At 42.4% G+C, this 25022-nt stretch overlaps 1 protein-coding gene and 1 long non-coding RNA gene across 11 annotated transcripts in view; one reads left to right on the top strand and one right to left on the bottom strand.

Moving 5' to 3' along the window:
- Positions 1-19060, bottom strand: part of LOC132403573 (uncharacterized) — a 75238-nt gene extending 56178 nt beyond the window's left edge. For both annotated transcript variants that reach the window (XR_009515295.1, XR_009515294.1), the window contains exon 1: positions 18718-19060. This is a non-coding gene — a long non-coding RNA (uncharacterized LOC132403573). The remainder of the gene's footprint in view (positions 1-18717) is intronic.
- Positions 1-25022, top strand: part of shank3a (SH3 and multiple ankyrin repeat domains 3a) — a 1267872-nt gene that overhangs the window by 1128165 nt on the left and 114685 nt on the right. For all 9 annotated transcript variants that reach the window (XM_059986981.1, XM_059986984.1, XM_059986980.1 and 6 more), the window contains one exon: positions 19641-19721. In XM_059986981.1, coding sequence (XP_059842964.1) covers positions 19641-19721 — 81 coding nt within the window. The remainder of the gene's footprint in view (positions 1-19640; positions 19722-25022) is intronic.

Raw genomic sequence — 25022 nt, forward strand, 5'->3', positions numbered from 1 at the left:
TGGGACCTTTGTTGCATAATCTGAATGAAAATATGAAGAGTCTGATTTGTAAGTTTGCAGTAGACACAAAAATAGACAGACTTTGGATAGTGGGAAAGGATGTCAAAGGAATCAGCAGATTATCGATCAGTTGAGAATTTGGAGATCAATCCAGATAAATGTGATGTGATGCATTTTGGGAGGTCAAAATGCAAGAAGAAATATACAGTAAATGGCAGAAGTCTTAAGAGCATTGATACGCAGAAAGATCTTGATTTACATGTAGTTTTCTGTCAGTCATGATCTTACTGAATGGTGGTGCAGGCTGGACAGGCCTGATGGCTTATTCCTGCTCCTGTTTCTTATGTTCGTGACAACACAATGAACAGGGTGTGAAGGAAGGCATCTGCATGCTTGTTTTTATTGATAGAGATCAATGTTCCCTCACTGACCCCCACACACACATCTTTTGCTACTAGCATACAAAGGAATTTAAATTACGCACAAAAGGTTGTGACCCTCTGCCCTGTTCTCATGTTAAGTATATTTCACTATCATACACAATACATTTCCTTTTCTAGTTTCTGATGTGGACAATGTTGACAATGTGGAGTTTGTGATAATTTGTTGGTCAATTTTGGAAGTGGCTTATTTATACAGTTTTTATTGAAGAAATTATTCAATGCACGCATGTTGTCACTGGGCAAAAAAATTCACAGCTCAAGATTTTTGCACACACTGGTCATTAGAGGGAACGTTGGTGGAGATATTTAGTATAAATATTGGCAAGTCATGCTACAAATATTGCAGCTGGTAAGTCACATGTGGGATATTGTACACTATAGAAGAATCTGCAGGATTTATGTTTGTATTCCAAGCCCTTTGCTTGGTATACCTGCATATTTACTCAATACATCTCAACAGCCAGTAATTAAGATCTCCAAAAAAGAGCATTTATTAGTTTCCCACCATTTAATAAAAAATGTGTTTTTCTTTTTTACCCATAGATATGTGAATGTCTAAAAGCTAACAACAAATCCCATCACTAAGAATAGTTATTCAGCTAATACTTTTTCAGTTGAATGGAATAAGGTTGAGAGGGAATGTCTTTACACACAGGCTGATGGGTGCATGAAACTCTCTGCTGTGGGCTTTAGCAAAGGCTGATACAATAGGGACATTTAAAAGACTTTCAGATAGGCATGTGGATGTAAGAAAAATATAGGTTTTGGCTGTGTAGGAGGGAAGGGTTAGATTGATGTGGATTACGTCAGCTCAACGTCATGGGCCAAAGGGCCTGGTCTGTGCTCTACTGTTCAATGTTCTATTTCTTCCTCCACATTATTGCTTTACATCCTCGGCTCATGCTAACATCATCCTGTAAATTACTTTAATTCTATGAACAGTTCTTTCAGATCAGTTTCTATCCTTGCATTGCTTTTTTACTTATCACAAGGAATCATTGCATCTGTAAATCGTTAAACTTACATTAAGAGCACCCAGCCCATTATGGTTCTGATAGCTCTTTGAAAGCTCATATTTCCCAGCTGTTTTTCCAGTTGCTTTGCAACTTATATTATGATTGTTCTTGACATCTTTGTTGTGATTGGAAGACCCTGTTGGACATTGGCAATGTAGAATACTGTGAATCCAATCCACTGGCTCCTTGGCGAGACCAATGGCAGATGGAGACTGCGTGGCCTTGGTTGAGGCACAGACCAGGCCCTTATTTGTGCCTTGGGGTCACCTGTTGCAGCCAAAGGAAGGAAAAGCCAGAGCTGGGTCTGTGCCACTGGGCTGGGGGCTGCCCCCCCCCCCACTGTCAGTGCTGATCTCGAGTGGAGGACAAGTTGGATTACATCCTGCGGTGGCTGCAGTGTGTGGTGTGAGGAACTACAGTGGCTGTTCCCACAGAAGCTTGACTCCAGGACAACATCCATGCACCATGCCATTTGGGCTATACTGTATTACTATTTTTTAAATATTATTTCTTTTTGTAACTGTACATTTTTTTGCTGTCATCATTATATAAACTGCTGGTTCTTTGTTTTGCACATTAGCCCCAGAGGAACATTGTTTTGTTTTGCTGTATCATATGTACAGTTGAATGACAATTAAACTTGAACTTGAGCTTGAACTCTATTTTTCTTTGTAAGGGTTTACAGAACCTATAAAAAGTATTCCCCCCCCCCATAGAAGTTTTCATGTTTTATTGTTTTACAACATTGAATCATGGTGGATTTAATTTGGCTTTTTTGACACTGATCAACAAAAAAAAATTTGTGTCAAAGTGAAAACAGATCTCGACAATGTGATCTAAATTAATTACAAATATAAAACACAAAATAATTGATTGCATAAGTATTCACCTCCTTCAAGTCAGTATTTAGTTGATGGACCTTTGGCAGCAATTACAGCCTTGAGTCTGCGTGGATAGGTCTCCATCAGCTTTGCACATCTGGACACTGAAATTTTTCCCCATTCTTCTTTACAAAACTGCTCAAGCTTTGTCAGATTGCATGGGGATCATGAGTGAACAGCCCTTTTCAAGTCCAGCTACAAATTCTCATTTGGATTGAGCTCTGGGCTCTGACTTGGCCACTCCAGGATATTAACTTTGTTGTTATTAAGCCATTTCTGTGTAGCTTTAGCTTTATGCTTGGGGTCATTGTCTTGCTGGAAAACAAATCTTCTCCCAAGTCACAGTTCTCTTGCAGATTGCATTAGGTTTTCCTCCAGGAATTCCCTGTATTTTGTTGCATGCATTTTATCCTCTATCTTCTTCACAAGCCTTCCAGGGCCTGCTGCAGTGAAGCATCCACACAGCGTGATACTTTGCGGTAGGGATGGTGTGTTTTTGAGGATGTATGGTGTTTGGCTTACCCCAAAGATACTGCCCACAAAGAATATAAGATGATGAGAGCCATTAATCATGTGAATAGTCAGAGGATTTTCAAAGGGCCGAAATGGCTAACACAAGGGGGCACAGTTTTAAGGTGCTTGGAAGTAGGTACAGAGGAGATGTCAGAGGTAAGTTTTTTACACAGAAAGTGGTGAGTGCGCGGAATAGGCTGCCAGTGACAGTGGTGGAGAGAGATATGATATAGGGTCTTTTAAGAGATAGGTACATGCAGTTTAGAGGGCTATAGGTAGCCTTAGGTAATTTCTAAGTAAGTACATGTTCAGCACAGCATTGTGGGCCAAAGGGTCTGTATTGTGCTGTAGGTTTTCTATGTTTCTATGTTTCAAACATAGGATTTAGTCTGATGACCAAAAAAGCTCAATTTTGGTTTCATCTGACCATAAAACCTTCTTCCAGCTGACTTCAGAGTCCCCCACATGTCTCCTGGCAGACTCTAGCCAAGATTTCATGTGAGTTTTTTTTCAACAGTGGCTTTCTCTTTGCCTCTCTCCAACAAAGCTGTGACTGGTGAAGCACCCGGCAACAGGAGACCGTTGTATGCACAGTCTCTCCCATCTCAGCCACTAAAGCTTGTAACTCCTCCAGAGTTGGCATAGGTCTCTTGGTGGCCTCCCTCATGGTCTTGCATGGTCACTCAGTGTTTGAGGACAGTCTGCTCTAGGCAGATTTACAGCTGTGCCGTATTTTTTCCATTTCTTGTTGATTGACTTAACTGTACTCTGTGACATTCAGTGACTTAGAAATTTTCTTGTATCTGTCTCCTGACTTGTGTTTTTCAATAACCTTTTGTCTTCATGGTGTAGTTTTTGCCTGGATACTGACTCACCAGCAGTTGGACCTTCCAGATACAGGTGTATTTTTACTACATTCAATTGAAACATCTTGACTGCACATAGGTCTTCAAAAACAGATCTCCATTTAATAAATTATGCAATTTCTAAAACCAATTGGCTGCACCAGTGATGATTTGGTGTGTCATATTAAATGGGGAGTGAATACTTATGCAATCAATTAGTTTTTGATTTTATACTTGTAATTAATTTATATCACTTTGTAGAGATTTGTTTTCACTTTGACACAACAAGGTATTTTTCTGTTGATCAGTGTCAAAAGAACCAAATTAAATCCACTGTGATTCAATGTTGTAGAACAATAAAACATGAAAACTTCCGGGGGGGGGGGGGGATATTTTTTATAGGCACTATGTCCAATTTTTTAGAAGTCAATATTGACTCTGCTTCCACCAACCTTTCAGATACAGTGTAATTCATTTCAGATGAAAACACGTTACCACATAGAAACAAGTTCAGTTTTTTTCCCCTCTAGATCTATTAACCAACATCACACATCTGCATCATCTGGTTACTAAGTGCTTTATCGCTGGAAACTTTTTATCCCAAAATACACTTTTCCATAGGTATTAACTTCCTTTGAACTTCAAGAATCCCAACCTCTCCTCTCTCTATATATAACTGAAGTACATCATGCTTGCTACCTTTGTATGAGACACAAAACACAAAACATTTTGGAAACAATCGGTGGGTTAGGCAGCATGTATGGAACAAGAGAAATTGATGTTTCAAGTATGGAACTAGGAAAAAGAGAAAATGTTGGTTAACAGTAGCAGTGAAGGTGGAGCATGGAAGGAAATCAAAGGGACAAGGGGAAAAATGGAATTTGGATTAAATTTTGTGTAATATGCTGTTAAAAGCACAAATATGGGACATGTTCAGGAGTTCAGACTAAACAAAGAGAAAGAGAAACAATGACAGGCAGAAAGAATGAGTTATCTGAAGTTGGAGAATTGGATACTGGGTCCAAAAGGGTGTAAAATGCTCATAATAGAAATGTTATTCCTTGGGCTGTGTTAAGCTTCAATATATCAGCGCAGAACCACAGACAGAAAAGGATTTCAATGGTGAATTAAAATGGAAAGCATCTTGAATCTTGGAGTCGTACTTGCAACAAGTGCTACTTGCTCACATTTGTCCAATATTCTTGAAAACACTTCCTATCTATGTACCTGCCCAACAGTCTTTTACAAGTTGTTATTGTACCTGCCTCAACCTACCCTGGCAGCTCATTCCATGTATGCATCACCCTCTGTTCTATATGAAGAGTTCAGTACTTTCCAATCTATCTTGCTGTGTACCTTGCACTTTATTTGTTTAACTGTAGACACTTTTGCTGTCACTGCAACACTCTATTCTGTATTCTGTTTTCTTTTTGCTGCATTGGTGAAATTATATGTGGCATGACCTTTGCAAGTGGAACATAAAATAAGCTTTCTACTGTATCTCAGACCATGTGACAGTAATAATAAACCCGTTGTAATACCAGTCTCACTACCACTCTGACCTATCTTTCTGTGGAAATTAAGAACCTGGTGACATGGTGCGAAGACAATAACCTATCTCTCAACGTCAGCAAGGAATTGGTTGTTGACTTCAGAACGAGTAGCGGACCACAAGACCCCATCTACATCGGTGGTGCACAGGTGGAACAGGTCAAAAGCTTTAAGTTCCTCAAGGTGAACATCACAAATGACCTGATTTGGTAAAACCAAGCAGAGTCCACTGCCAAGAAGGCCCACCAGCACCTTTACTTCCTGAGAAAGCTGATGAAATTTGGCCTGTCCCCTAAAACCCTCACTAATTTTTATAGGTGCACTGTAGAAAGCATTCTCCTAGGGTGCATCACAACCTGGTACAGAAGTTGTCTTGTCCAAGACCGGAAGAAGCTGCAGAAGATCGTGAACATAGCCCAGCACATCACGCCAACCAATCTTCCATCCTTGCACTCACTTTACACCACATGCTGTCGGAGCAGTGCTGCCAGGATAATCAAGGACACGACCCACCCAGCCAACGCACTTTTTGTCCCTCTTCCCTCTGGGAGAAGGTTCAGGAGCATGAAGATTCATACGGCCAGATTTGGGAATAGCTTCTTTCCAACTGTGATAAGACTGCTGAACAGATTCTGACCTGGATCTGGGCCGTACCTTCTAAATATCCGGAACTGATTTGCACTACCTTACTTTCCCTTTTCTATTTTCGAATTATGATTTATAATTTTAATTTTTATTATATTTACTTTGATTTGTACTTAAGGGAGCATGAAGCGCAGAATCAAATATCACTGTGACGATTGTACGCTCTCGTATCAATTGTTTAGACAATAGGTGCAGAAGTAGACCATTCGGCCCCTCGAGTCTGCACCGCCATTCTGAGATCATGGCTGATCATTCACTATCAATACCCAGTCCCTGCCTTGTCCCCATATCCCTTGATTCCCCTATCCATCAGATATCTATCTAGCTCCTTCTTGAAAGCGACAATAAAAGTAAAGTTTTAACAAAGTTCAGTGTAAGTTTGAGGAACAGCACGCCATCTTCCATGTGGTTATGTTACAGTCTTCTAGATTTATACTGAATTCTGCAACTTCAGATAACATGTTTTCTCTCTTTGTATCAGAGCTGACCAATCTACTGTAAGTCATTCATCTGCAACATTGGTTCAAGTTTTCCTTCCCTATCAATATAGCCTGACTACTGGACTATTTCTCCAGCTCTGCAGATTACAACTGTTCTATTGCTTTGCTTATGATCTCTCATTTTCACACCTCCCATTTCATACCTTTTATGTTCTTTTGTTCATAGAAACATAGAAAACCAACAGCAGAATAAAGGCCCTTCAGCCCACAATGCTATGTCAAACATGTACTTACTTTTGAAATTACCTACAGTTACCCATATGAGAATACCCATACTCTATTTTTAAGCTCCATGTACCTATCCAAGAGTCTCTTAAAAGACCCTTTTGCATCCGCCTTAACCACCGTTGCCAACAGCCCAGTCCATGCACTCACCACTCTCTGTGTAAAACGCTTAACCCTGACATTCCCTCTGTACCTACTTCCAAGCACCTCAAAATTGCACACTCTCGTGTTAGCCATTTCAGCCCTGGGAAAAAGCCTCTGACTATCCACACGATCAATGCCTCTCATCGTCTTATACACCTCTATCAGGTCACTGTCATCCTCCATCACTCCAAGGAGAAAAGGCCAAGTTCACTCAACCTATTCTCATAAGGCATGCTCCCCAATCCTTATAAAGTCCTTATAAATCTCCTCTACACCCTTTCTATGGTTTCCACATCCTTCCTATAGTGAGATGATCAGAACTAAACACAGTATTTCAACTGGGGTCTCACTAAGGTCTTATATAGTTGTAACATTACCTCACACCTCTTGAACTCAATCCTACAGTTGATGAAAGCCAACACACCATATGCCTTCCTAACAACACTGTCAACCTGCACAGCAGCTTTGAGTGTCCTATTGACTCAGACCCCAAGATCTGTCTGATCCTCCACACTGCCAAGAATCTTACCATTGTTACTATATTCTGCCATCATATTTGACCTACCAAAGTGAACCACCTCACACTTATCTGGGTTGAACTCCATCTGCCTTGAGATCTAACTTCTGACAGCCCTCCACACTATCCACACCACCCCCAACCTTTGTGTCATCAGCGAAGTTATTAACCTATCCCTCCACTTTCCCATCCAGGTCATTTATAAAAATCACAAGGACGGGTCCCAGAACAGATCCCTGAGGTATACCACTGGTCACCAACCTCCATACTGAATATGGCCCATTTACAACCACTCTTTGCCTTCTGTGGGCAAGCCAATTCTGGATCCACAAAGCAATGTCCCCTTGGATCCCATGCCTCCTTACTTTCTCAATAAGCCTTGCAGCGGCTACCTTATCAAATGCCTTGCTGAAATCCATACACACTACATCTACTGCTCTTCCTTCATCAATGTATTTAGTCACATCCTCAAAAAAATCAATCAGGCTCGTAAGGCATGACCTGTCTTTGACAAAGTCAAGCTGATTATTCCTAATTATATTTTGCCTCTCCAAATATTCATAAATCCTGCCTCTCAGGATTTTCTCCGTCAACTTCTCAACCACTGATGTAAGGCTCACTGGTCTATAATTTCCCGGGCTATCTGTATTCCCTTTCTTGAATAAGGGAACAACATTGCAACCCTCCAATCCTCCAGAACATTTCCTATCCCCATTGATAATGCAAAGATCATTGCCAGAGGCTCTGTAATCTCCCTTGCCTCCCACAACAGCTTGGGGTACTATTTGTCTGGTCCTGCTGACTTATCCAACTTGATACTTTCCAAAAGCCCCACTAGATCCTCTTTCTTAATGTCTATATGCTAGAGCTTTTCAGTCTGCTGTGTCATCCCTACAATCGCCAAAGTCCTTTTCAGTAATGAATACTGAAGCAAGGTACTCATTAAGTATCTCCACTACCTCTTGTTCCATACACTTCTCCATTGTCGCATTTTATTGGTCCTATTCTCTCATGTCTTATCCTCTTGCTCTTCACGTGCTTGTCAGATGCCTTGGGGTTTTCCTTGATTCTGCTCACAAAGGCCCCTTCTGGCTCTCCTAATTTCATTCTTAAACTCCTTCCTGCTAGTTTTATAATCTTCTAGATCTCTAACATTACTTAGTTGTTTGAAGCTTTCATAAGCTCTTCTTTTCTTCTTGACTAGATGATTTCAACAGCCTATGGTTCCTGTAACCGACCATCCTTTCCCTGTCTCCTACCTATGCAGAATGCCATGCAAGTACTTTCTGAACATTTACCAGATTTCTGCCGTACATTTCACTGAGAACATCTGTTCCCAATTTATGCTTTCAAGTTCCTGCCTGATAGCTTCATATTACCCCTTAATCCAATTAAACGTTTTCCTAACCTGTTTGTTCCTATCTCTCTCTAAAACTATGGTAAAGAGATAGAATTGTGATCACTATCTTCAAAATGCTCTCCCACTGAGAGACCTGACACCTGACCTGGTTCATTTCCCAATACCAGATCAAGTACAGCCTCTCCTCTTGTAGGCTTATCTACATATTGTGTCAGGAAACCTTCCTGAACACACCTGACAAATACCACCCCATCTAAACCCTTTGCTCTAGGGAGATGCCACTCAATATTGGGGAAATTAAAATCTCCCATCACGACAACCATGTTCTTGCTCTCCCTCTCTTAACTGTCCAACCTGACGACTCAGTGTACAGTTTATCACCACAGAAAGCTGGGCCTTATTCCAATTCCTCTGGTCCATCCCTTCCTGCCCTCTCAGCACCTTAAAACTAACTGATTTTCAGTCCCTTTCCCCTCACCCCTACTGGGGCATAGGTAGCTGGTTATAGTAATCGGTCCTGGGCCAGTGTTTCATGTTGTCTGCAAGTGTAGTCCGCCTTCTTGATGTATCCTTTCTCTCCTAGCAATGAGGTCTTTAGAGCTTCTATTGGTGTTTCTGTAACACTGGGTTTTTATGGGATAGGGTTGCTAGCCACATGCTCAACCCTCTTTGTTTCAGCTGGACTTGGGACCATCCATGGAAAAGTTAACTTATTTTCAACATTTCCAACATTTTCTGATTTTAATCCACAAACAGAAAGCCCATACTTCTATTTATCAGTGAATAGCTGAATAGCTTGGCTCCGAGCATGTCCCAACAGAAACATGACCTGTGTACTGCAGGTGGCCTGCCAAGTGTTGGGTAACTTTGAATCTGGAGTTTAGTCCCTATAGGTTGAACATTCCTTGAACACTCCTTGAAAAGTGCAGGGAACAGTTGCAGCACAATGGCTTTTTTTCATCCACACCAGTACCTTTGACTCCATCTGTTGGAAGGGAATTGGAGCAGCATCTTCATTTTGTCCTTACTCCATACACACAATAAATTTAATAAATTAGTCAGTCTACAACCACTTGTCATGTACGTTGTTGGGATAGATCATTATTGTTAATCTAACCAAACAAATGTGGACTGGGTTTTACTGTCTCCTGCTGACAGCATTATTCCCTTTGTAATATAGTTGATAGATATTCACCCCAAAGCTTTTTCATTGCCAAATGAGGAAAATAAAATATAGATAATGCAATGAAATGTTTATGAATCATCTATACACGAAGCCCAAGCTCACATGTAGTCAAGAGGTGTATATTCATGAAAGTAACTAATTTCCTATTTTAAAGTTTTATATAATCTGTTCATGTATAATACTGATTCATTTATTTATATTTATAACAAAAATTGTCTTTGTGAATGTCGCACTGTAATTATGCCCTGTCACCACAGTAGCATAGCAGTTCGTGCAACACTATTACAGCTCAGGGCATCAAAGTTCGGAGGTCAATTCTGGGTTTCTCTGTAAGAAAGTTCGTACATCCTTCCCATGTGTGTGTGGGTTTCCTCCAGGTGCTTCGGTTTCCTCCCACAGACCAAAGACGTACTGGTTAGTAGGTTAATTGGTCATTGTAAATTGTCCTGTGATTAGGCCAGGGTTAAATTGGTGGCTTGCTGGGTGGAAGGGCCTGTTCTGCACTGTATCTCGAAATAAAATAAGAATGATCAAGCACCTCTACCTGTGGGAGTATGAAATTTATATATCATATCTAATGTATATGTCTCCCAGCAATAAATGTGGTAATAGTGATCTGTAATGGAAACAATCAATAGGACTTGCACATAAACATACAGCGCTTTGTATGATAGATGCATTATCTGTTTAACCGTGCTTAACTCCATAATAATAAAATCAGAATCAGGTTTAATATCGCAGGCATAGGTCGTGAAATTTGTTGGTTTGCGGCAGCAGTATATTGCAATAAATACTAAAGAACTATAAATTACAATAAGAATGTATATAAATAGATAGATATAGATATATACGTTTAATAAATAGAGCAAAATAAGAAAAAGCAGTAGTGAGATGGTGTACATAGGTTCATTGCCCGTTCAGAAATCTGATGGCAGTGGGTAGGTTCCTGAAACGTTGAATGATGGTGGCAATGAGAAGAGGGCATGTCCTGGGTCATGGAGGTCCTCAATGATGAATACCACCTTCCTGAGGCACTGCCTTTTGAAGGTGTCCTGGTGCTGGAGAGGATGGTGCCCATGGTGAAGCTGACTGTGTTTGCAACTTCCTGTAGCGTTTCCAGGCACAATTGGAGAGGGTGAAGACGTGACCGCTAAGCTGATTCAGTGTGCTACGTGCATGATGTGGGAGATCAGAGACACTGATGGTGCCCCCGGCTGCTACAAGCTGTGGAAAGTGTGTCCAGATTCAGCTTCTGAGGGAGCATGTTGCAGCACTGAAGAAAGAACTGGATGACCTCAGGTTTATCCGCGAAAACGAGGGTTTTCTGGACAGGACCTACAGTGAGGTCGTTACACCAAGGATACTGGAGGAGAGAAAGGGGGCGATGATGAGGAAGGAAAGGATGCTTGAAGTACAGGAGACCCCAGGGGATGCACCCCTTGTAAACAGGTTCACTCTGTTGGAAGCTGTCAGGACAGAAGATACTGCCAGTCTGAGAGGCGGACAGGTCTGCAAGCTGAAAATTGGTGCAGAAGCAGAGCCGAGGAGTCAGACATCAGGAAGAGCCGTGGTAGTAGGGGACTCCATAGTAAGAGGTACGGAAAGGGGTTTCTGTGGCAACAGGCGAGATTTAAGGATGGTGTGTTGCCTCCCTGGTGCTATGATCCAGGACATCACGGACCGATTACAGGGAATCCTCAAGGGTGAAGGTGAACAGCCAGAAGTGGTAGTGCATGTCAGCACAAATGACATCGGGAAGAAGAGGAAGGACATTCTGCAGCGGGACTTCAGAGAACTCGGAAGAAGGCTGAAAAGCAGGACTTCCAGGGTGGTTATCTCTGGTTTGCTTCCAGTTCCTCGTGCTGGAGAGGGCAGGAACAGGGAGATAATGGATCTGAATGTGTGGCTGAGGAACTGGTGCAGGAAGCAAGGATTTACATTCTTGGACCACTGGGATCTGTTTTGGGGTAGGGATGAATTGTACAAAAGGGACGGGTTGCACCTTAATAGGTGGGGGACCAGCATTCTGGCAGACAGGTTTGCCACTGCAACACAGGTGTGTTTTAACTAAGTAGTGGGGGGGGGGGGGGAGGGGATGAACTGGAAATATAAGGATGAAGTTAAAGGGAAAGTGAAAATAAGAAAAGTTAAAAAGGACACCAGAATCAATGGAGTAGAAAGCTCAAGAAGAGATCATACAGTATGGCCAAGTGAAATAGGAATTGATATGAAAAGAGAGGGGAGTACCGAATTAAAAGTATTATATATGAATGCACAGAGTATAAAGAATAAAGTAGATGAGCTTGAGGCTCAGTTGGAAATTGGCAAGAATGATGTTGTGGGAATAACTGAGACATGGCTTCAAGCGGACAGGGCCTGGGAAATGAATATTCAAGAATATACATCTTATCGAAAGGACAGACTAACTGGCAGAGGGGGTGGGGTGGCTCTGTTGGTGAGGAATGATATTCAGTCCCTTGCAAGGGGGGACATAGAACTAGGGGATGTAGAGTCAGTATGGATAGAACTGAGAAATTCTAAGGGTAGAAAGAACCTAATGGGAGTTATCTACAGGCCCCCAAACAGCAGTCTGGATGTAGGGTGTAAGTTGAATAAAGAGTTAAAATTTGCATGTCGCAAAGGTAATGATACAATTGTCATGGGGGATTTCAACATGCAGGTAGACTGGGAGAATCAGAATGATACTGGGCCTCAAGAAAGGGAGTTTGTGGAGTGCCTCCGAGATGGATTCTTAGAACAGCTTGTACTGGAGCCTACCAGGGAGAAGGCAATTCTAGATTTAGTGTTGTGCAATGAACCAGATTTGATCAGGGACCTCGAGGTAAAGGAACCATTAGGAGATAGTGACCATAATATGTTTTAACCTACAATTTGAGAAGGAGAAGGGAATATTGGACGTGTCAGTATTACAGTTGAACAAAGGGAACTATGGAGCTATGAGGGAGGAGCTGGCCAAAGTTCAATGGAACAATACCCTAGCAGGGAAGACAGTGGAACAAAAATGGCAGGTATTTCTGGGAATAATGCAGAAGGTGCAGGATTGGTTCATTCCAAAGAGGAAGAAAGATCCTAAGGGGAGTAAGGGACCGCCGTGACTGACGAGGGAAGTAAAGGACAGTATAAAAATAAAAGAGAAGAAGTATAACATAGCAAAGATGAGTGGGAAACCGGAGGACTGGGAAGCTTTTAAAGAGCAACAGAAGATAACAAAAAAGGCAATACGCCAAGAAAAAATGAGGTATGAAAGTAAACTAGCCAAGAATATAAAGGAGGATAGTAAAAGCTTCTTTAGGTATGTGACTAGCAAAAAAATAGTTAAGACCAAAATTGAGGCCGTTGAAGACAGAAATGGGTGAATTTATTATGGGGAACAAGGAAATGGCAGACGAGTTGAACAGGTACTTTGGATCTGTCTTCACTAGGGAAGACACAGACAGTCTCCCAGATGTAATAGTGGCCAAAGGAACTAGGGTAAAGGATGAACTGAAGGAAATTTATTTTAGGCAAGAAACAGTGTTGGATAGACTGTTGAGTCTGAAGGCTGATAAGTCCCCTGGACCTGATGGTCTGCATCCCAGGGTACTTAAAGAGGTGGCTCTAGAAATCGTGGACGCATTGGTAATCATTTTCCAATGTTCTATAGATTCAGGAACAGTTCCTGCTGATTGGAGGGTGTCTAATGTTGTCCCACTTTTCAAGAAAGGAGGGAGAGAGAAAGCAGGGAATTATGGACCGGTTAGCCTGACTTCAGTGGTGGGAAAGATGCTGGAGTCAATTATAAAAGAGGAAATTACGACACATTTGGATAGCAGTAGAAGGATCAGTCCGAGTCAGCATGGATTTATGAAGGGAAAATCATGCTTGACTAATCTTCTGGAGTTTTTTGAGGATGTAACTATGAAAATGGACAAGGGAGAGCCAGTGGATGTAGTGTACCTGGACTTCCAGAAAGCTTTTGATAAAGTCCCACATAGGAGATTAGTGGGCAAAATTAGGGCACATGGTATTGGGGCAGAGTACTGACATGGATTGAAAATTGGCTGGCTGACAGGAAACAAAGAGTAGCGATTAACGGGTCCCTTTCGGAACGGCAGGCTGTGACCTGTGGGGTACCGCAAGGTTCGGTGCTGAGACCGCAGCTGTTTACAACATACATTAATGATTTAGATGAAGGAATTAAAAGTAACTTTAGTAAATTTGCTGATGACACAAAGCTGGGTGGCAGTGTGAAATGTCAGGAAAATGCTATGAGAATGCAGGGTGACTTGGACAGGTTGGGTGAGTGGGCAAATGTATGGCAGATGCAGTTTAATGTGGATAAATGTGAGGTTATCCACTGGTGGCAAGAACAGGAAGGCAGATTACTATCTAAATGGAGTCAAGTTAGGAAAAGGGGAAGTACAACGAGATCTAGGTGTTCTTGTACATCAGTCAATGAAAGCAAGCATGCTGGTACAGCAGGCAGTGAGAAAAGCTAATGGCATGCTGGCTTTTATAACAAGAGGAATTGAGTATAGGAGTAAAGAGGTCCTTCTGCAGCAGTACAGGGCCCTGGTGAGACCCCACCTGGAGTATTGTGTGCAGTTTTGGTCTCCAAATTTGAGGAAGGACATTCTTGCTATTGAGGGAGTGCAGCGTAGGTTCACAAGGTTAATTCCCGGAACGGCAGGACTGTCATATGTTGAAAGATTGGAGCGACTGGGCTTGTATACGCTGGAATTTAGAAGGATGAGAGGGGATCTGATTGAAACATATAAGATTATTAAGGGATTGGACACACTGGAGGCAGGAAACATGTTCCCGCTGATGGGTGAGTCCAGAACTAGAGGCCACAGTTTAAGAATAAGGGGCAGGCCATTTAGAACAGAGATGCCGAAAAACTTTTTCACCCAGAGAGTGGTGGATATGTGGAATGTTCTGCCCCAGAAGGCAGTAGAGGCCAAGTCTCTGGATGCATTCAAGAGAGAGTTAGATAGAGCTCTTATTTATAGCGGGGTCAAGGAATATGGGGAGAGGGCAGGAACGGGGTACTGATTGTGTATGATCAGCCATGATCACAATGAATGGCGGTGCTGGCTAGAAGGGCCAAATGGCCTACTCCTGCACCTACTGTCTATTGTCTATTGGTCCTCTTGAAGATCAGCATTGTTGCTTATGCATGGAGCTGAAAGATATGGAGGAAGATCTTAAATGCATCTGTACTTACTCACAGAGACTACAGAACTGGAGTCAAAGAGTAGTGAGTTCATGGACTGTATCCGGATAGTGGAAGAGGAGGTGCTTGCTGTCTTGAGGAGAATTAGGGTGGATAAATCCCTAGGGCCTGACAAGTTATTCTCTCAGACCTTGTGTGGGGAGGCTAGTTCTGAATTTGAAGAAACCCTGGCAGAGATATTTGAAATATCTTTAGTCACAGGTGATGTGCCTGAGATCTGGAGGATAGATCATGTATTTTTCCATAGATGCTGCCTGGCCTGCTGAGTTCCTCCTGCATTCTGTGTGTGTTGCTCAGATTTCCAGCATCTGCAGACTCTCTCCTGTTTGTTGTTTCCTTACTCAAAAATGGTTCTAAGAATAAGCCAGAAAATTATAGACTGGTGAGCCTGATGTCAGTTATGCGTAACTCCGAGGAAGGTATTCTAAGAGACAGGATATATAAGTATTTGGAAGCATAGGGTCTGATTAAGGATAGTCAACATAGCTTTGTGCATTGTAGGTTATATCTAACCAATCACATAGAGCTCTTCTGAGGAGGTTTTGAGGAAAGGTGGTAGACTTGTCTACATGGAGTTTAGCGAGGCCATTGACAATGTCCATGTCAAGACAGGTGACCCCAGCTATTATCAATACTTTGGCTGGCCCAGAATGTTAAGTTGCTTGGCATTCAGGATGGAATAATCAATTGGATTCAATATTAATTATCCAGAGAATCCAGAGGCTGGTAGTAGATGAGTGTCTCTCTGACTAGTGGTGCGCCACAAGGATCAGGGTCTATTGGTGTTAATGATTTAGATGATAGTATGCTAAACTCAGTCATCAAATTTGCAGATGACGCAAACTTGGGGCAGAGTGGGCAGCATGAAAGGCTATTGGATCTCCCAAAGTCAGCTGGGCCATCTAGAAAATGGCTGAAAAATGGCAGATGGAATTTAATGCAGACGAGTGTGAGGTGCTGCTCTTCAGTAGGAAAAATCAGGGTAGACTTACCTAGTGAATGGTACAGCACTGAGGTGGAACAAATGAATCTGGGGATATTCATCAATAATTCCTCAAAAGTGGTATCAAAGATAGATGGGTCTGGAAGGATGGCTTTTGGCATATTGGCCTTCATAAATCTGTGTATTGACAACAGGATGTTATGTTGAAATTGTACAAGATGTTGTTGAGGCCAAATTTGGGGTATTGTGGACTGTTCTGGTCACCTACCTACAGGAAAGATAAAATAAGCTTAATAGAATGCAGAGAAAATCTACAAGAGTGTTGCTGGGACTTGAGAGCCTGAGTTACAGGGAAAGCTTAAATAGCTTTATTCCCTGGAGCACAGCAGAATGAGGAGAAGTATGCAAAATGATGAGGGGCATCAATAGGGTGAAAGCATTTCCCCCCTCAAGTTGGGTAAGACTAGAACTGGAGATCACAGCTTTAGGGTGAAAGGTGAAATACTTACAGGAAATCTGTGGGGTAACTTCATTCAGAGGGTGGTGCGAATGTGGAACAAGCAGCCAGTAGATTTGGTAGTTGTAGGTTTAGTTGTAAGATATAAGAGAAATTTGGAGAGGTACATGGATGAGAGTGGTATGGAAGCTTATGATCCAAATGCAGGTAGATAGGACTATCAGAAGACCAGACCAGCATGAAGTAGATGAACCAAAGGACCTTTCTCTGTGCTGTCATACTTTATGACTGTAATTAGAACAAAAGAACACAAAGTCCATTTCAATGCAAAGTGATCAAATTTGTCATAATACAGCTTAGCTATAGTGATTAGGGTGTATTAGTTGAACTGCATGTGCTCTTTACAGGTATGCACATTGAAATGGAAGAGATGAATAATTAAATGTATACAGAGAGAATCTTTATGTCAGCCATTCCAAGTACTTACTGCATGTGCATTCTTGTCAGTGCTGCATCCATTTAATTTTGCCTCCTTTGAATCGGTATTGCCAAAACCCATGCACAAACTGCAGCCCCAAAAACTGGCAGTTTTCATTCAATGACATTTGTAGCCTCAGCCAGAGCTACATGAAGCTGCCTGGAGATAGAGTTTTGTTCAAATGCCTATCTTTGTGTGTAATATGTGTTGCAATTCTCTGCCAACATTATGTTAATGCAGCTCAATAATTTATAAACATATTATTAAATTGCTTACCAGTGATTTCATGGAAAATGAATGAAATGCAACAGTGATCGCTAATTCCTGCTGAGTTATGCTGATTGAGTTAAATGAATGCACTATTTGGGTCAAAAAGCCATTTCTATGTACATTGTAAATGTTGTTTTGCATCGTAAGAGGTTACAAAAAATCATTTCCAGTTCCTTGTCACATGGATAGCAGGGCTGAAGGGCTTGTTTCTGTATTGTCGTGCTCCATGACTCTATGACTAAATCTTAGCACAGGTCCCAAGTTGAGTAAAGGGATCTCCCATAAGCACTTTATTAAACTCTACTGATGACAGCTTCTAATTGAAGGCCTATCATTATTGACCTTTCATGTAAACTTTCTGATTCTATCAGTGATTCCTTGGTAGTGGAACTGTATGGATTCGACTGCTACTGATCGTCTGCAGCACTTTGAAGTGGCCATCCCACTCAATAATATTCTGCACTGAGTAATTAAAAGTAATCGTACCCAAAGTCATGAAAAGTAAGATCAGAAATGGTGAAACCTGGACTTACAAAAATGGCAAAGACAATTCTACCAATAAGCTCAAAAAGCCAGTCAGGTTCAAAACATCAGACAGTCACCTGCAAAGCGAATTCCTAGCGTGCTGTTCACTTCAACACTCCCAGGATATATTGCAGCCAAATCAATAACAAATTCTGCACATAACTCCAACAGATTCTCACAGGAAAGGTTCAGTGCAACAACACAGTAAAACTCTATCAATATTGCACAACAGACACTAATATGTGGAGTGCTGCACAGGTTAGAATATAAATTATCCACCTCCTTACTCAAGCAAATAAGTCCTCATGTGATGACAATTTCCTGTCTTAATAAGAGATCCCTCAGTATTGTGCTGGTGTTTTGGCCAAAACTATGTGTTCTGACTTTCCAAGGTGAATGCTTTCAATTGAGTTAAAATGAAACCTATTGATAGCCAATCTGATCCAAAGAAGTACTAAAATATTCACAGTGAAAGCACATGATTTAAATCTATTTTAATCTAAGTATTTTTGTTGAATGTGTGATTATATATAAAATATATCTTGATAAACTAAACACATTCAACAACAGCTTACTATGAGCCCAGCTCTAAATTCCCACTACTGTGAACACCAAGATGACAACATGTTCGTTCATCTACTCGTTAATTATTAGCTGAGTTGAACTTTGTACCCACTGTCTACCTTCCACCATAGCAATAAAGTTGTACTTTATGTTAAGAGGCAAAAATAATGTCATGGGTATTAAAGGGTGGATAAAGGTGAGTAGATAATGAAAGGGAAAGTAGAAGTTAAAGAGTACAAAGAGGTGGGAGAGAACAAATGACTGGAGCTGGAATAAAAGAAAAGTCAGAGAGAGAGAGACAGAGAGCGCAAGGAGGATAGAAGGATAGCATACATCAGAACCCAGTTGCTGCTGTATGCAACTGATAGTATCGTCAAAATTAAACCAAATATATGGTACTGTCAGCCTGTCTACTCACCCTAGAGAAGGAGCGTCGACAAGCTGTTTGTGCTGAAGCAACAAATTTAGCTGGTATCTGTTTTAGAAAAAAACAGTTCATACGCCATTTGATTTTTTTCATGTGTGCTGATGTCGTTCTTGGATCCAGCTCTCACCGACATCCTGAGTTCCTCTCGCAAGTAGTAACCTGAGCTCAGATGAGAACCTCCTATTCCAGCATTTTAAATTTTTACTACCTCATTCAAAGCCTGGTTTCTCTTCGTACCTAATTGCTATTTACAAATGGATATATCCTTAGCATGAACGAAGGACTTATGTTCACACTTGGTACTTATCACTGGGTTTCTGAAGCACGACTATACAGCGAGGGAGGATGGGAGGAGGAGGAGGAGGAGGAGGAAGGGGTTGCCCACTGGCCTTGTTTCCATGGTATTCCCTGTTGAACGTTTGAATACCGTATTATTCATGTGCAAGCCAGAGCCTGGAAAAATCTCGGCACACCTGAGACTGAGAACAGACTGAATTCCTTTACGCTGTTGACTTGGATGTTTAAGGGAGAAAGCATCAAAAGCAAAGAATCCTTTCTCAATATCTGTGTTGTTGAGGGGAAAAGTGACTTAAAGATAATTTTACTGCTCTCTAGCTGAGAGCCCCGGCTGACACTGTGGGAATGAATAGCACTGTTTAGGAAATATGCAGGCAATCCTCAGCAAAGGATATATGTGGTGCACTTCGTAGCCCGGAAACCAGCTTCTTCCACCAGGGATAGCATGAAGAAGTTTGCCTCCACACGCAGTTTGAACAAGATTCTTCAGCAGTGTGATGATTCCTGTCAGGATTACGACGAGATTCAGGCAGTGGAGAGAAAATGGCACCTGCACATTGGAGGTGCTAGAAAGGTCCTGGGCAGAAAGTCAAACCTCTCGTCTCTTTTTATTTCAGCCCCACCACCCCCGAAGAGGGCACCAAGTACTACACTGACTCTCCGCTCCAAATCCATGACTGCTGAACTCGAGGAGTTAGGTAAGATGTAATCTGGTTATTAATGCAATATATTTTCTGATTGATAACCCACTGATGAATTATTTCATGAGGCACTTTACAATTTGTGTATGTTTCAATGTCAACTACAGACAAAAGTAAATCTTTTACTTCTGTCTCGTACTCTATGGCCCATGAGTGTCAGCAACGACGCATGTGCAGTACACACTGGGTTAGCTATAAAGCCCCTGAATGGTCACTGTTATCTGCTGTATGCATAGTGCACCAAGCCTAAAATTTTATGATTCGCTGTTACTTTATGCTGCAAATGTGACTAAGTGTTAGTAGTGTTATATTTGTTTTTTTCAAGTTGGGCTATGGCTGTTGCAAATAGGACTGGAGTTTAATTGTTCAGCTGTGGCTAAACTATGAACATGGTAGTTTGAATCTTTCTGGGAATTGCCATGGCTTATGTGGTTACAGTGCTGATGTAAATTGGATTGTTTGTTTACAGGATTGACTGGCTTGTAAACAAGGATTAAGACTCAACCAGTATCTCTGAAGTCTGCTTGAGGGCAGATTGGTTAACAGTGAATGCACTGAAAAAGAACAATTTTTAACAGTGGCAAGATGTGATTTTTTGTTCACTACGAATTGTTCATAATTCCCATTACCCAACACTCCAATGTTTCAGTAGTCTTCAGTTCTTTCATCAGAGTCATAGAAGGATACAACACTGAATCAGGTCCTTCAGCCCAACTAGGTACCCACCCAACATAATATTAATCCTACATTCATCCCATTGTTATTTCCTCCCATGTTTTCATCAACTCCCTCCAAATTCTAGCCTTCATTAAAGGCAGAATAGCTGAAAAAAATCACACATTCAGAGAAATAAATCTGCAAACACCACATAAGTAGGACTCAGGGCCAGGATTGAACCCAAATCCCTGGCACATTTTTGAAGCTTATTCAATCTTTAAGTAAATATGGTTGACTCCATATTAATTTTATGATTTTGATCTACTAATTTACAGCCCCTTGTTCAACTATTATGTACCCCTGATGCCATGTGTGGGCTGAATAAGGCTAGACATGGTATCACCTTCTTCAGAAACAGCATCTGCCAGGGTTCTTTAATTTCTTCCTTTCAGTAAGTTTGAGCATTGTTGGCAGAATTTATTGCCTGTCCGAAATTGTGCCTGTGACTAGCAGTGAACTGCCTTAGAGACCACTGCATTCTGCACTGAAGTACCCCTACTGTGACATTGGGTAAAGAGGTCACGGATTTTAAGGCACCACCTATGAAAACATTGACGCTATCTTTTAAAGTCAAATTGATGTACGAGTTGGAGGGTAATCATGTTGGTAGTGTTTACGTGTGCTGGTACCCTTGTCTTAGATGGAAGTAGAACTTCTGTCAAGGAAGTCCAATTCAGTTGCTACATTGCAAACCATAGCTGTACTTCAGCTTGAAACTCAGAGCTCCACCATTGGGTCAAAACTAATGTGGTCTTGTGAAATTTACACGCAGCATGAGTAGAAAGGTTATTGATGAGTGTCCTTTGACACAGTCGTTCTGGACATATTTCATCACATTGCTTATTATTGAAATGAAGCTAATGGGAAAGGAATTGCCTAGACTGTGTTATTCTAACATCTCATGAACTGGATATACCAGAGCAATTCTCCAGATCATCTTGACTGTACTCCCCACAGAAAATAGCTCCCACATACTGTATAATCTCTGAACTGACATGTTGAAGAGCAAGATACACTCCCATTAAAGTCAAAGTTTATTGTGCATCACTGGAGTCGAGCTTAATGTTCTGCTAATTGGTTATCTATTGGTGGGACCTCAGGGGCTATACAGGCTGATCCAGGCTTGGGAACACTATGGGAGCTGAATTGGATGGAGCTGGGAAACTCAGTCCTGCTGAAGGGTCTCGGCCAGAACTCTTTTCCATAGATGCTATCTGGCCTGCTGAGTTCCTCCATCAGTTTCTGTGTGTTAACTGCGTCCAGGATTTTGATGTGGGATTATCCCACTGCCCAATGACCCAGACACACACAGGACACACACTACAAGGGAATGTGCTATCTTAGATCTGGTCCTGTGCAATGAGACAGGTAAAATTAGTGATCTTGTAGTTAGGGATCATCTTGGAAAGAGTGATCACAGTCTAATTGAGTTTCTCATAGAAATGGAGGGTGCAATAGTTCTGTGTTGGACCTGGTTTACACAAACATCCCAGACACATATCGGGCAGAGCCCCGCCCCCACCTCGGATACTCAGACCACATCTGTTATGCTAATCCCAGCATACAGACTGCTCGTCAGGTGCTCCAGACCAGTTCAGAAGCAGTTGAAAACCTGGCCAGCAGGAGACATCTCTGCTCTTAAAGACTGCTTTGAGAACACTGACTGGCACATATTCAGAGAGGCTGCAACCAAAGGCGACTCTACCAACTTAGAGGAGCACACAGCATCAGTGACCAGCTACATCAGCAAGTGCATTGATGATGTTACTCTGTCCAAGACCATCACTACACGCGCCAACCAGAAGCCATGGATGACCGCAGAGGTGCGTGCGCTGCTGAGGACCCATGACTCCACCTTCAGAGCAGGCGACAAGACAGCTTTAACAACAGCAAGGGCCAAACTGTCCCGGGCCATCAGAGGGGCAAAGCGTGCACATGCCCAGCTAATCCACAGCCACTTCCAGGACAGCAGCGACACACGGCGCATGTGGAAGGGCATCCAGAACATCAGCAATTACAAGATAACATCACCTGACTGTGCGGGTGGTGCCTCCCTCCCAGATGCGCTGAATAACTTCTACACCCGGTTTGAGGCAGAAAATGATGCGGCAGCGAGGAAGTCCACCCCTCCTATGAATGACCAGGTGCTGTGTCTCTCCGTGGCCGACATGAGAAGAACCCTGTGCAGGGTCAACCCACAGAAGGCTGCTGGACCAGACAACATCCCTGGTAGAGTGCTCAGAGGATGTGCAGACCAGCTAGCAGATGTTCTCACTGACATCTTCAACAACTCCCTGAGCAGTGCCACCATTCCAACGTGCTTCAAGACTGCCACCATCGTCCCCGTGCCGAAGAAGTCTTCAGTGTCCTGCCTCAATGATTACCGTCCCATTGCACTCACATCCATCATCATGAAGTGTTTCGAGAGGCTCGTCATGAGGCATATCAAGACCCTGCTGCCTCCCTCACTGGACCCCCTGCAGTTTGCGTACCGTCCGAACCGCTCAACAGACAACGCCATTGCCACCACCCTCCACCTGGCCCTAACCCACCTGGACAAAAAAGACACATACATTCAAATGCTGTTCATAGACTTCAGTTCAGCATTCAACACAATCATCCCTCAGAAACTGATTGGAAAGCTGAGCCTACTGGGCCTGAACACCTCCCTCTGCAACTGAATCCTAGACTTCCTGACTGGGAGACCTCAGTCAGTCCGGATCGGGAGCAGCATCTCCAACACCATCACACTGAGCACGGGGGCTCCCCAGGGCTGTGTGCTCAGTCCATTGCTGTTCACTCTGCTGACCAATGACTGTGCTGCAACACACAGCTCGAACCACATCATCAAGTTCGCCGATGACACGACCGTGGTGGGTCTCATCAGCAAGAATGACGAGTCAGCATACAGAGAGGAGGTGCAGCGGCTAACGGACTGGTGCACAGCCAACAAACTGTCTCTTAATATGAACAAAACAAAAGAGATGGTTGTTGACTTCAGGAGGGCACAGAGCAACCACTCCCCGCTGAACATCAACGGCTCCTCGGTAGAGATCATAAAGAACACCAAATTTCTTGGTTTCACCTGGTGGAGAATCTCACCTAGTCCCTCAACATCAGCTCCAGAGCAAAGAAAGACCAGCAGTGTCTCTAATTTCTGGGAAGGCTGAGGAAAGTCCATCTCCCACCCCCCATCCTCATCACATTCTACAGGGGTTGTATTGAGAACATCCTGAACAGCTGCATCACTGCCTGGTTCGGAAATTGCATCATCTCGGATTGCAAGACCCTGCAGCGGACAGTGAGGTCAGCTGAGAAGATCATCGGGGTCTCTCTTCCCACCATCACGGACATTTACACTACACGCTGCATCCGCAAAGGAAACAGCACTATGAAGGACCCCACGCACCCCTCATACAAACTCTTCTCCCTCCTGCTGTCTGGGAAAAGTCTCCAAAGCATTCAGGTTCTCACAACCAGACTATGTAACAGTTTCTTCCCCCAAGCTATCAGACTCCTCAATACCCGAAGCCTGGACTGACACCTTGCCCTATTGTCCTGTTTATTATTTATTGTAATGCCTGCACTGTTTTTGTGCACTTTATGTAGTCCTGTGTAGGGCTGTAGTCTAGTGTAGCTTTCTCTGTGTTGTTTTTTTTACGTAGTTCAGTCTAGTTTTTGTACAATGTCATGTAACACCATGGTCCTAAAAAACATTGTCTCATTTTTACTATGTACTGTACCAGCAGTTATGGTCAAAATGACAATAAAAGTGACTTGACTTATAAAGAAGGCAAAACAGCGACTATACTTCATCAGGAGTTTGAAGAGATTTGGCATGTAAACAAATACACTCAAAAACTTCTATAGATGTACTATGGAGAGCATTCTGACAGGCTGCATCACTGTCTGGTATGGAGGGGCTACTGCACAGGACCGAAAGAAGCTGCAGAGTTGTAAATTTAGTCGGCTCCGTTTTGGGTACTCGCCTACAAACTACTCAGGACATCTTCAAGTAGTGATGTCTCAGAAAGGCAGCGTCCATTATTAAGGGCCTTTAGCACCCAGGGCATGCCCTTTTCTCACTGTTACCATCAGATAGGAGGTACAGAAGCCTGAAGGCACACACTCAGCGATTCAGGAACAGTGTCTTCCCCTCTGCCATCCAATTCCTAAATGGACATTGAACCCTTGAACACTACCTCACATTTTTTAATATATATTATTTTTGTTTTTTGCAAAAATTTTAATCTATTCATTATAACTATATTGTTACTTATTTATTTATTTTCTTCTATTTTGTGTATTACATTGCATTGAACTGCTGTTGCTAAGTTAACAAATTTCACGTCACATGCCGGTGATAATAAACCGGATTCTGATTCTGATATTGGGTAATGAGGAAATAGCAGAGGCTTCGAACGACTATTTTGTGTCGACCTTCATGGTGAGGGACACACGTAGCATGCCAAAGAGAGACGGTATGGATGCAATGGGAGGTGAGGATCTTGATGCAATAGTTATCACTAAAGAGATGGTGCTGAGCAAACTTGTGGCCTGAAGATAGTTACGACCCCTGGT

The sequence above is a fragment of the Hypanus sabinus genome, chromosome 13 (assembly GCF_030144855.1).
Source record: "Hypanus sabinus isolate sHypSab1 chromosome 13, sHypSab1.hap1, whole genome shotgun sequence".
In the NCBI taxonomy this organism is placed as follows: domain Eukaryota; kingdom Metazoa; phylum Chordata; class Chondrichthyes; order Myliobatiformes; family Dasyatidae; genus Hypanus; species Hypanus sabinus.